The following is a 12,353-nucleotide window of genomic DNA, read 5'->3' as shown; positions in this document are numbered from 1 at the left end:
ACCTGCTCCGTTGCTAGCGTCCCCGTCGCCATGGTTCCGTCTAATTTCGGTGTTTTCTTGCTTTTTTAGACGCGCTTGCACTGTGCGGTCTTCTCCCTTCGGCTCCGCTCGGCAGCATCGGCGTTTTGGCTCCCCCCGCTCACTCCTGCAACTCCCCGCTCTCCCCCGCCGGCACCCGAATCTTTAGAGACAACCGGGCAGGTGTTCAAAAAAGGCACTATTTGCTCGAGTAGTTTGCCTTAGCGAGTACGCTCGCTCATCTCTACAGAGCATCTATAACTCAAAAATCAGATGAAGGAAAAGCATGAGCTACTATTGTAACTATCTTAAACCGATTCTAAATTCATGATCCAAATTGTTGCTAAAATCCAGTAGCCACAATCTTGTTGCAGTGATGGCAGCTGCAGAAGAGGCGATATGTATTTCCGTGGACTTATACACATATCAACAAGAATATGTATTATATACTGTATGTAAGCAAACAGTATCCCATACACCCATAGTTCCTGAAATCTCTCTGTGCTTGGTCACTAAAATGTAGCACATGATCTTTGCTTGGACTTTGTACAACGGCATCACAGTGATTCCAAATTACAGACCGGTAGTCATTCTGTGTGGCATTGTATGATTCCTTAGGTGGATTACCTTTGTAATTTGGAATACAATAGAATAAACATGCCGCTGAATTTCCATGTACCTCCATATAAATTCGGGGACACACTGGGGCACAATATATGCATAATAGTCTATGGCCACTGTATTGAGCATGAGGATACATTACTTGCCCTTATCAAAGTATGCATAGGAAGGAGGGACAGACAGAAGGGCTGTATAGATGAGATACTTGTATAAATTCTTATAAACATGTTTCTAAACAAGTTATAAAGAAACAATAACTTTCCACTTGCTGCCATGATTCCAAAAAACAGCTATGAGGTAGAATTTTAACCCTTTCCAATCCACTGTCTGATGTCTGAAGACATTATGATTTAAGGCTGGGGTTCTCTTACTGTATATTGCTAGCCTCTCTGCTGTCGGAGCCTATCTAAGCCTGTCACCTCATGCAGTACTGGCTTTAGCCAGCAGATAGCGCCGTTGTATAGCAACAGAAAAAGAGTAAGCCCCCAAGAAAAACCAGGATACAAATTGGATTGGAAAGTGCTTATGAATGGGTATCTTGAATTTGGAGCCCTACATACGCATAGGTAGCTAAGACTAAAGACCAAACCAAAGTTCAGTGAACTGGTTGAACTAAACTTTTCAAAAGTTTACTCAACACTAGTACCTGAGATCAATGGTAAACACAGTATATTCTAGCTTTATTTGTCTAAAAGAATAAACTTTATTTTTAAGTGAAGTAATTGCCATGGAAGATGATTGTTGCCCCTTGGGTGCCGCGATACTTGTAAGTCAAAAACCTGTAAGTAATGTGCTCATCATCTGAGAAAACTAGGTAACACTTAAGAAGGTGTCGTGTGAAAGAAAACCTCTTTGTCTGCAGCATTTAACCCCGTAACGCTGCAGGAGCGTACAGTTACGTTTTGCAGGTTCGAGATGTGTATGGAGGGAGATTGCCCGCCCGCAAAAGCTCCAACAAGCGGCGCAGTTGATTGGAGCTGTTAACCCTTTAAATGCCGCAATCAACTCTGACAGCAACATTTAAATGCCCCGTCAGATGTTCGGAGGGTCCTGTACGTCCCCCTGCGATGAGATCGCGGTTTGCCATGCCATTGTTATGGCAGCCGGGGGCCTTCTGAAAGGCCACAGGGCTGCCATTGCTGAGTACCTATCAAGCCATGCCATTGGCATGGCTTGATAAAATGTCTGTCAGATTGTGGTATGATGTAATGCTATGGCATTACATCATACTGCAGGCAATGTCCCATCTGAGTACTAAAATAAAAAGTTTAAAAAAGTGTTACTAATTGGAAAAAAATAATAATAGCTTTATAAAAACCTGTTTTGACATATTTGTAATAAAAAAAAAAATAATAAACCGATAATAAGTCAGATCTATCAAAGTAATGTGTTATTTACGCCGCACAGTGAACGACATCAGAAAAAAAAAGAATGCTATAATTGCGGTTTTTGTGGTCACCCCATCTCCAAGAAAAAAATGTAATAAAAAGCGATCAAAAAGTTGTATGTACCAATAGAAACTACAGGACATACCACAAAAAAAAAAAGAGCCCTCGCACAACTATGTCGAAAGAAATAAAATTAAAAGTTATGGCTGTCAGAACATGGCGGCAGAAAATAATTTAGAAAATATTTTATATCTCTTAAAAAAAGCAAAAGTACAGCAAAAAAACCCCCAAACTATCTAAACTTGGTATGGTAGTAATCGTACTGACCCATAGAATAAAGTTCTGTCATTCTTGTTGCAGTGTGTACGCCATAGAAGATGGCGGAATTCAGTTTTTTTCCACTTAGAATTTTTAAAAAAAAATTTCAGTACATTATATGGTACGTTACATAGTACAATTGAAAAATACAGCTCATCCCGTAGAGAAAAAGCCATCATACAGCTATGGTTATAGATAAAAAAAAAGTTATAATTTTTTCAAAAGTGGGGAGGAAAAGCCGAAAATGGGGGGGGGGGGGGGGGAAGGGCTGCGTCCTTAGGGCGCCCACCCACTGGCGTTTTTTTTTTCCCTGCGAAATTCGCAGCATTTTTTTCTGCAGGGGTCTATGGGACTTGTAATGTTAAAATCGCGATCGCGCAAAATCGCAATTTACCGTATACACCATATACACCAGCAATTAGTCTAATAGTTGGTAAAATCTTGGTAGTTTGCCAGTGTAGCTAGGAATTTGCTGCTTGCTCTTTAACATTTTTTTGTTTGTTCTCTGTTGGCATCTGTGGAAGTTCTTGTTGACTCTATTAAAAAGGTCATGCTGGCTTGGAGAGTCATCAAACCAAATTCTACAGTAATTTGCCCATCCCTCCTAAAATTGCTATAAGCACCCTGGTAATGTCTACATTTGCTGCTACATTCGTAAGTTATTTACTAGCTGCCATGGCTATGTGTGGTCTACAGTGAAAAGGTGTCAGTTCTTCAATGGTTTTGAAGGTCACTTAAAACTGCAGAGAGCGTCCGCATCATTTATTAGCCGACAGAAGGTAATCTATAGAAAGGAAAATACAGTAGACCTAGTAGAGAAAACCCTGCGCTCCACTGCACTTAGGATAATGTGAACGATACAGGTCTAGGGATGGGTGTAACTTACTTTGTTGAGGAGCCCTATGCTCATACAGGACTCTCAATAAAGGAACGTCCTTAGTAAGCTAGAGGGAGTCCTGGGAGATTACAATTTCAACTGGTGTATTGGTAGGAAAGCAAACATATGCAGACATGGGCAACAATAGAGGGAAAAACCAATGGAGTACAACGCGTTTCGGAGCAGGACATGCTCTTTTTTTTCAAGCACAAATCTGGTGGTCTAAGTTGCTGGTAATGCGGGATAGGTAAGTCCCGCCTTTTACATATCTACCCACCTACGTATTATTTTTTTAGCCACCTCCTTGACGGAATCCTGTAGATTGGAGTGTAAGTCCGCTGATTCTCTCATAGAAAGGAGAATGACTGCAGCTTCGACAAGTTGGTCCAGTTGTTTTCTCTTCTTGGCGTGGTACAGGTTTAACATACAAAATCACCTTGCATAAACTGCTATTTTTCCATGTGTTCTGTGGTTTTCATTGTATATTAAATTCTCTATAGGACATAGGAGTTCAAAAGTTTGTTTGATAACATTTTTAGAAATGGTAAACCTGTTAACACAGTTAAACGGTCATTGCACTTTGTGACAACTTGTGTTAATATGATAGCCAGTGTTCTAACTAGTAAAAGTGAAAATTACTTTATTTACTTAAAATTAAATTCTTCTGCTGCAAAATTCCACTGAAGTCTTGGCCCCTAAGAGTGTCACTTCTTCTAATGTGCTATGCACTGCATGTTGCCAAGTGAAGCCCATCTCTAATAACAGAGACAACAAGACTGGTAACAGGAAGTGGAGGAGATTGATGACTCATACTGCCCATAGAAGTATATGGAAGGGAGACATGGCTACTGAAGCTAATAATGGGCGATTTAAAGCTACTGGAATTACATCTACACTGCTCAGTACTTATAGCCTCCTCCATGCTGATATTATTTCTTTCTTACAGATACTTAGGAAGCAGAATCAGCTGTTTTCTGTATGAGCAGTGCATAGAACACATCATAGCTGTTAGTCTTCACCCACCAGCACAGGGAGAACTGAAAATTAGATAGACAGCCTGCAGAAGGGAAACTAGTGAAAAATGCTTGATGCAAGTCATACACTGACCAGATATAGTGTTATTTCACATGTACATACACAGCAGATCAGAAAGGTTACCCTAAAGTACAGGTATGCTGCTATGGCGATTCCACCCAGATCTACCATTTGCGTTTTCTGATAGCTTCTTCTCCTCAGTTTTCAATGATCATGCATATATACAAAAAGTACAAATAATATTTATGGTCACCTGTGGTTGGCAGTATTTCCGTATTATTTGTAGTCGCCAGTAGTTCTTACCAGTGCTGCTGAGTGTGATATTGGAGGAGCGTTACATTCTGAGTGAAGTTGCAGAGTAACCAAAACATTTCCACCTGACTGCAAGAGTCTTCTGAAAATATTGAAACGGCTGCAGAGGAAATTTAGTCCGTGGCGATTGTCATGTGATTTAGTTTGAATTTCTTGTTTTACAAATTAAATCTAATGATCATAAAATAGAATAAAGAATTTTGTAACATGTTGTCAACATTTTTGTATCAGCTGTTTATAAAATGTATATGATATGTTTACATTTGCTAGGACCTCTTTGGTGTAAGCATGATCGTGCCATTACTGAATCATCATATGAAATCACTTGGGGCAAGTCCAACTACAGCAGGAATAATAGGTAAGAATTTGTATTACTATACAGTACAAATGGGATAAATGCTGCAATATTCCTAAAATATTATCATGTTTTCTCAGGAGTTACATAGAAAGGTAGTTAATGGAAAATATGAATGATCGCCCCTACAACACTGCAGATATTCCTTTTGCAACTATTTGAAGTGGTTTGTCCAAGTAATTCATTTTTTATATAAACAGGCTCCCCCACATGTAAAAATACCAAACAAGCCTATTCTCACCTCTCCCAGCTCCCCGCTGTGTTTAGTGTCACAGCTCAGTGTCTCATAATTTACAGGCTGCAGCAGCCTGCGCATGGGACATCATAAGCTGCTGCACCCAATTAAAAAACTCGACACTCAAAGGTGGAGGTCTGTGCTTGGCTGCAGCAGCCTGTGAAAGGGGCAGAGGAAAGACTCAAGTGGTGGCTCTGGGCACAGCAGGAAGTCGGCAGAAATAAGTTGGACAACCACTTAAAGATAAATGTACAATAGAAATGAAAAAAATTGGAAACTTTTTTTGAAAAATTTTTGACTCCCGCTGGCCTTGCACTTTACCTCTTCTAGGGGAAATAGGATAGTCGTAGCAATACCCCTCCTAATCCAGGTCATAGGCTTCTCACCGAATATTCTGTACACTGATATAGGGCAAAAAACCTCTAAACAGCCTGTATATACATAGTTATCTGTTCCTTCTGGGGCCGACTCTGACTTTGACTTAAACTGCCAATCATGCTACAGAGGCTGTTTAAAGGTCAGACATTGACTTGTAGGGAAGCTGCCGTCCAATAGGTGGTGCAGCAGAGGCAGTGTACCTTCTCCCATTTGCTTACCAACTTAGAAGATGTACACAGTAATTGACTTAAGGAGGTATTCTGTCCCAAGACATTCATTATATATCTACTGAAGAGGTGGAAAATGTATAAAGAGCTTCATATCAATCAATCAGTGAAAAATACCACTTTGTTTTCCCAAATTTCCACAGCAGCTGGATGTGCATCACAAGGCATTTTATTTTATCCCAGCTGCTAAGCAGGAGGAGCTTTGGGCCAATTACTGTGAAAATCTTTTTTATTGTTATGACTACCCAATTGTTTCTTGACGAAGTTCTGCATTAGAAAACCCCAGCTTCTGTAGTTTCTTGAATGGAAGCCCTCACTTATTTTGCAAATCTGCTTTAGAGCAGCTACTGTATGATGTGCATCACAAGGCTGTGAATTGTTGCTGCAGGCGGTGTGGAAGAAGTGACAGTAGCATCTTCATGTCTGTCACTATGAGTAATAACATGTATATTATACATGTTTTATAAACACACAGTTGAGATACTTTTGCTGTTGAACTAATTCTGAGCCTTTGGAACTAATGTTTGTAAAGCAGCAAAAAAAGTCTCACCTCGTCTTATCCACTTCAGCTTGCAGCATATATTTCACATATAGGAGTATACTCACATACTTCATTAACCACTCGATCCGGTGGTATTTATACGTAATGCAGAATCAAACAGGTGGGAACTTGAAGTGCCGTGAATAAAAACTCCTTTTATTGTAATCTGTGCATATAAAAATCACAGGTCCAGAGGACTAGTTTCAGCTCCTCATGAGCCTTGATCACCTCTTTGGAACTAATGGTAATATTCACATTCCTTTTTTTAGGTTCTTGCTATGGTATCCTTCAACTCTTTTCTAGTTCAATTGTGGTAAGTTTCCTACTGAAAGTTCTATTTCATAAGTCGTATTTTATAATATTACTCATTGGTAGGCCTAGAGAACACATGTCATGAGAGGATGTATCCCCCAACCGTGAACGAGTACTTATAACCGCTGTTTTAGTCTACACTCCCTCTGCACTTTCTCCATCTAAGCGACCTTCTGATTTACATACATACATACATACATACATACATACATACATACATACATACATACATACATATGACAGCGCGCACAGTGACTTGAACCACCTCACTTCCTTAGTACAGTAGTATTAGGCTGGGTTCACACGGGACGGATTTGCCATGGAAATTCCGTGCGGAATTTCTGTACTGCAAATTCGCCGGCGGCTCCTAATCCCGGGATTAGCCAGCCATGTGGACGAGATTTTGCAAAAATCTTGTCCACACGGGGCGGCCAATCCGTTGCGGCAAAGCCGGGCGGAACCAGCGACGTGGCGGGGAATTGACAGCCGCAGCATGTCAATTCTTTTTTTTTTTCAGTTGCGGCCTTACTCTCCTATATGGGGAGAGAAAGCCGCAATGGAATGCCAGCGGCCGAAACACTCCAAAACCCGCGTCGAAATCCCATGGGTTTTGAAGTGCGGCCAAGCTGCGAGATTTCTGTGGGATTTCCGTCCCGTGGGAACCCAGCCTAAAGGTGCTAGAGAGCCACTGATTTATAGGCGGCACTCAGGTGGATGAAGGAGTTTTCTGGGACTGCAACAGGTCCACTTTTGACAGGGCCACAAAAATTGCCCCATAGTGTTATAACGGTGGTGCTATTGTGTGCTCAACGAATGGCCTTTTGTTTCTACATATCTATTAGTAGTGCATGCAAGACTCAGATGCAACAGCTTCAACAAAATCCTATAATAAAAGATCTGCATAATTGTGTAATACAACTCACAAAATGCTGTACATTATTAACCCCTTAACGCCCGTACGTCTTTTTATGGCGACCGTTAAGGGGCTTTATTCCTGTGCAATAGCCTGGCACTTGCTCAAATAGCTGGGACTAAAAATACCACAAATGCCTCCATTTCACCTTTTTACATGCCGCGGTGAAAACGACCATGGCATTTTTAAGGCTGACACAGGGAAGGGGCTTCTTATGTCACCCATTGGACCACCACGATGTGATCACGAGGAGCCGATGGATTGCTATGGCACCCGAAGACTTGAAAATGGCCTTTGAGTCTGCTAGCTATGGTGTCCTATAAGGGTCAGCCTCAACAAAAAAAAAGGTTTTAAAGTATTTTAACCCCCCCCCCTATTGTGTTTTTACATCCTGCAGATGCAGGATGTGCACAAAGGGAGATTGCGGGGCGAGCTCCCTTCATACAGCCGACACCCGGCGGCAATAGCTGCGATGAGCCTTGCGGCTCATCGGAGCTGTTAACCTTTTAAATGCCACTGTCAATTCTGACAGCAGCGCTTAAATTCCTCGAACGATGTTCGGGGGTCCCATACGGTCGACCACAATGAGATAGCAAAGAGCCCTGTGGGTGTCATGGCAGCCAGGGGCCTTCTGAAAGGCTCCAGGGCTGTCATGGCAGAATGCCTATCAAGCCATCCCTGTGGGGTGGCTTGATAGACTGCCTGCCCGATCACAGTTTGATGTACTGAGAGAGAATCCTGAAAGGTTGAAAAGCTCACAATAACATCCTGTATTTTTGTTAGCCATTAAAAGGTATCATATCTACAAAATTACTTGGTTTCTCTTGCTGGGAACAATCACATTGTGCTATATAAAAAAACACAATTTTCTAACACTATATAATGACTAGTGCTTTTCCTATAGCTAGTTACTTCATATCCTTTCTGTCTTAAACCTAAAACTTCTACATTGCAGAAACTTTATGTGGCACTCACAGAAAACAAGTAGAAACATTAAATTGCCTAAAACAGGAGTATATTAGTTGTACAACTCAAATAGAAAAGATAAAAAGTGACAGTCCTCAGCGCTGCGGAATAAGTTGGCGCTATACAAATAAAGATTATTATTATTATATTATTATTGTCAATACCTTTTGATGGTAGACAAAAGATACTGACAAATAACTAGCATTCAAGACTACTTAGGGCTTTTCATCAGGCTAGGCTTTTATTTATATATATATATATATATATATATATATATTATATATATATATATACACACACAAACAAAAGGACATAAGAATAGTGAAGTAACATGGTGCAAATAGAAGTTGTGAGTAGCCTTTTAATGATTTTGACATAGCTGGGTCCTCTTCTTTATCCTCTTGCAGCCACACCAATTAATTCAAGACAGGGTTTTGGATGCCAAAGATGAAAGCAAGCCTGCTTGGTATCGCTGTGGGGGTATTTTTGCCTCAGTATACCAGGTGATTAATGGGGCTGAAAGCTGTGACTACATTGCCTGGCAAGTAAAACAGCATTGTTCTGTAATGTAAATGGTTGCGCTTTTTTTCCCGACTGAATATTATTATGGGAGCATCTACCACTGCACCTTATAAGGAGAGGACTTGGGAGCTGACTCTCGCTTTTTAATCTGCTTGCCATTAGCTTTTAATCCTATCTGACCACAACTTCCTTTTAGATTTTTTTCAGCTGTGTTTCCAGAATATCTAATCATATCCTGACAGACGGATACTTCACTAAAGAAACTAGTCATACCCATACGTACCGTGCAGTGCAAAATAAGAAGCACATGTCCCACATGCCTTTGTCCTGGATAATATATGCTGTCTACACGTAACATACATGTAAACGGTCTTTAAATAAGACCCCCACAGCTCAGAAAGTTTCAAAAATTGCAGAGAACAATTTTATTTTTGAACTTTTATTTCATTTTGTTGTATATGATTGCTTTGTTCTTCTAGTAATTTTCATTCACACACCAGATTTGAGTTCATGGAACAGTAGGCACTTTGTGGGCCTCTGAATGGAACTAGATTACAGAGCCATGTATTACTTACAAATAGCCACATTTCAGACAAATATCTAATTACACTTATTTTTTGCAGTAAAAAAATTTGAAGCTGAAGCTAGATCACACAGGAAAGGGCACAGCTACCGTGTTTCCCCAAAAATAAGAAACTGTCTTAGGGTTTTCTTCTGATGTGAGAGCGAGTGAAAACGCATGATTACGAAACCAAAGATTTTTCAATGGTTTCATACTCATTTGCGGTTTTTCACTCCAGCCTCTCAGCGCTAAGAAAAATCTGCGATATCGCTAATTGTTTTCAGTAGGGCCGGCGGCAGCAGCACCAGCTCCATTGCAAACATAGGGAGTATATCGCAGACTTCTTCCACAGCTGTGACAGCTATGGCAGGGGATTCCTTCATCCCCGCGGGGATGAAAGAATCCTCTGCCGCAGCTGTGACAGAAGTCTGCAATGATATCCCATTGTTTTCAATGGGGCCAGCCCCATTGCAAACATAGGGAGTACATCGTGGACTTCTTCCACAGCTGTGACAGCTATCGTAGAATGCTATCCCATTGCTTTCAATGAGCCCGGCGCTGCTGCAGCCCCATTGAAAGCAATGGGTTGCAGGTAAACCCTGCAACAATGACTTTGAATGACAGCTGAGCGCTGACTGTGATTGGTTACAGAGCTTAGCCAATAACAGGCAGCGCTTTCTGGAGGCAGGGAGTTTTCAATCCCCGTCCTCCAGAAGACAGGAGCCAAGAGTCGGACAGCTCTTCTAGGTGTGTGTGTGTGTGTGTGTGTGTGTGTATGTATGTATATATATATATATATATATATATATTTTTTTTTTTAGTTTTTTTTAGTTTTCTTTTTTTACAGCTAGGGAACGGGACAAAGCCTGCGTGGTGAGTATTTTTTTTCATGAAGTGTGACTAGGGCTTATTTTCGGGGAAGCGACAATATATTTGAAGGGCCCCTTCCCCTGAAAATCGGGGTATGGCTTATTATCAGGGTGGCCTTATTATTGGGGAAACACGGTAGCATATGAATGTCTGTTATGTGTACCAGTTATTATAAAGCACTTATTCCATTTCATAGAGTGGTACACAATTATTTGCATAGTCTTTGTACTAACAAAGTAATGTAGCTGAAATTACAAAAAAGGTTCTCCCTAACAGTTGTCAATGTTCCAAATAATACCTGGGGAATTAATCACCGGCCGGAAAACAAGAACACACACACACAGGCTGTGTGCATTAGGGATTCTTCACACGGCGCGGCATTAGTCCATGCAAACATGTCCGTGTCACAATTTTATCGCTGTGCAGCCTAAATTCTGCATCTTTTAAAATCCACACATCTTTACTTCAAAGCAGCAAGATTAAATGTCGCAGTGGAAAAGCTTTCTGCTGTGGAATTAAGGACGTTTTACGGAATAATTGTTGCGGATTTCTAACTCTAATTCTAATTCCGCAAGATGTTCCACAGAACGCATTCCACAATGCAGCAAAATCCACACTAAGGCCGGCTGCACACGGCCGTGACGGGCTCCGCCGTGGAATCCGTCACAGCGCCCCCCAGAGACCCCAATACTTACCTCCGGAGTCTTCTGTCCCTCATGACGCTACGGCGCGCATGCGCCGCAGCGTCATGTGACGCGCCGGCCGCGTCATGACACGCCCACAGCGTCACATGACGCGGCTGGCGGTGGGCGGGGAAGCGGTATCACGCTATCTTCCGCTGTGCTACAGCGGAAGCTAGAGTGACGGACGGGCTTCCATTGACTGCAATGGAAGCCGTCCGCTCGTACACCCGCGGCAAATAGAGCATGCCGCAGGTGAGGACGGGTGATTTCACGGTGCGGAATTTCGCACCGTGAGCACTGAGCTATTAGGTTCAGTAGAACCTAATAGCTGCGGGCAACGTGGCGGATTTTCGCCGCGTATTACGTGGCGGAAATCCGTCCGTGGGAAGGAGGCCTTATTGACAAGATCTGCATCTGTGCTTTTATGTCGATTTTGAGCAGGGTTTTTGAACGTATGTCACAGCGTTGAAGAGTGCTTTTTAACACACCCAATCATTGTGATGGGTGATGAGGTATGTTAAAAGCGCAAAAACGTGCAAACATAGAACAGACAGCGCTCGAAAATCAATGTGTTAGAAACGCTGCATCCAAGTGCATGTCTGCAAGGCCCCATTGACATCAATAGCAGTGTTGTACCGCAGTTAGTTCAGCGCTCAGGACGCCGCGGTAAAAAGTGTTTGTGAGAGTGCAACTTTTACTGTTCTGTAAAGTGGGAGAGAATGTCAAAGCCTCATTTGACGCTAAGCCAACCATTCAGCAAGAACTGGGTGTTGGTTACCAATAAGGACCTGGAATAGCAAGTAAAACGATAAATAAGGCGTGCGTACGTAATTCAAAACTAGAAAAGAGGGACGTTCAAGTTTGGTTAAATAGAGAGGTTTCTAGTTATCTCTGTTATGCGTGTCTGCTACTACCCTGTTTCCCTGAAAATAAGACATACCCTGAAAATAAGACATAGCATGATTTTCCAGAATTTTTGAGGATGCAAAATGATTTTTCAGGCTTTTTGAGGATGCTTGAAATATAAGCCCTACTCCAAAATTAAGCCCTGCTTAGAGTTAATTAAAAAAGTCAATTTAAATAGTGTCCAGGCAGCTATACATATAAAAAAGTTATATTAATTTTGGTTCAAAAAGGTTTAAGACACTGTCTTATTTTCGGGGAAACACGGTAGCTAATAACTAGGCTCCGAAGCCATGAATACAACTATCAGGCCGTTT

General features: G+C 41.6%; 1 protein-coding gene across 1 annotated transcript in view; it reads left to right on the top strand.

The window, feature by feature from the left end:
• MFSD9 (major facilitator superfamily domain containing 9) overlaps positions 1 to 12,353 on the top strand; it is a 29,716-nt gene that overhangs the window by 5,407 nt on the left and 11,956 nt on the right. The window contains exons 2-3 of the mRNA XM_066577799.1: positions 4,840 to 4,927; positions 6,575 to 6,618. Coding sequence (XP_066433896.1) covers positions 4,840 to 4,927; positions 6,575 to 6,618 — 132 coding nt within the window. The remainder of the gene's footprint in view (positions 1 to 4,839; positions 4,928 to 6,574; positions 6,619 to 12,353) is intronic.

The sequence above is a fragment of the Eleutherodactylus coqui genome, chromosome 1 (assembly GCF_035609145.1).
Source record: "Eleutherodactylus coqui strain aEleCoq1 chromosome 1, aEleCoq1.hap1, whole genome shotgun sequence".
Taxonomy (NCBI): Eukaryota; Metazoa; Chordata; class Amphibia; order Anura; family Eleutherodactylidae; genus Eleutherodactylus; species Eleutherodactylus coqui.
The sequence above is the reverse complement of the archived record's forward strand: the minus strand, read 5'-3'. Positions and strand labels throughout refer to the sequence as shown.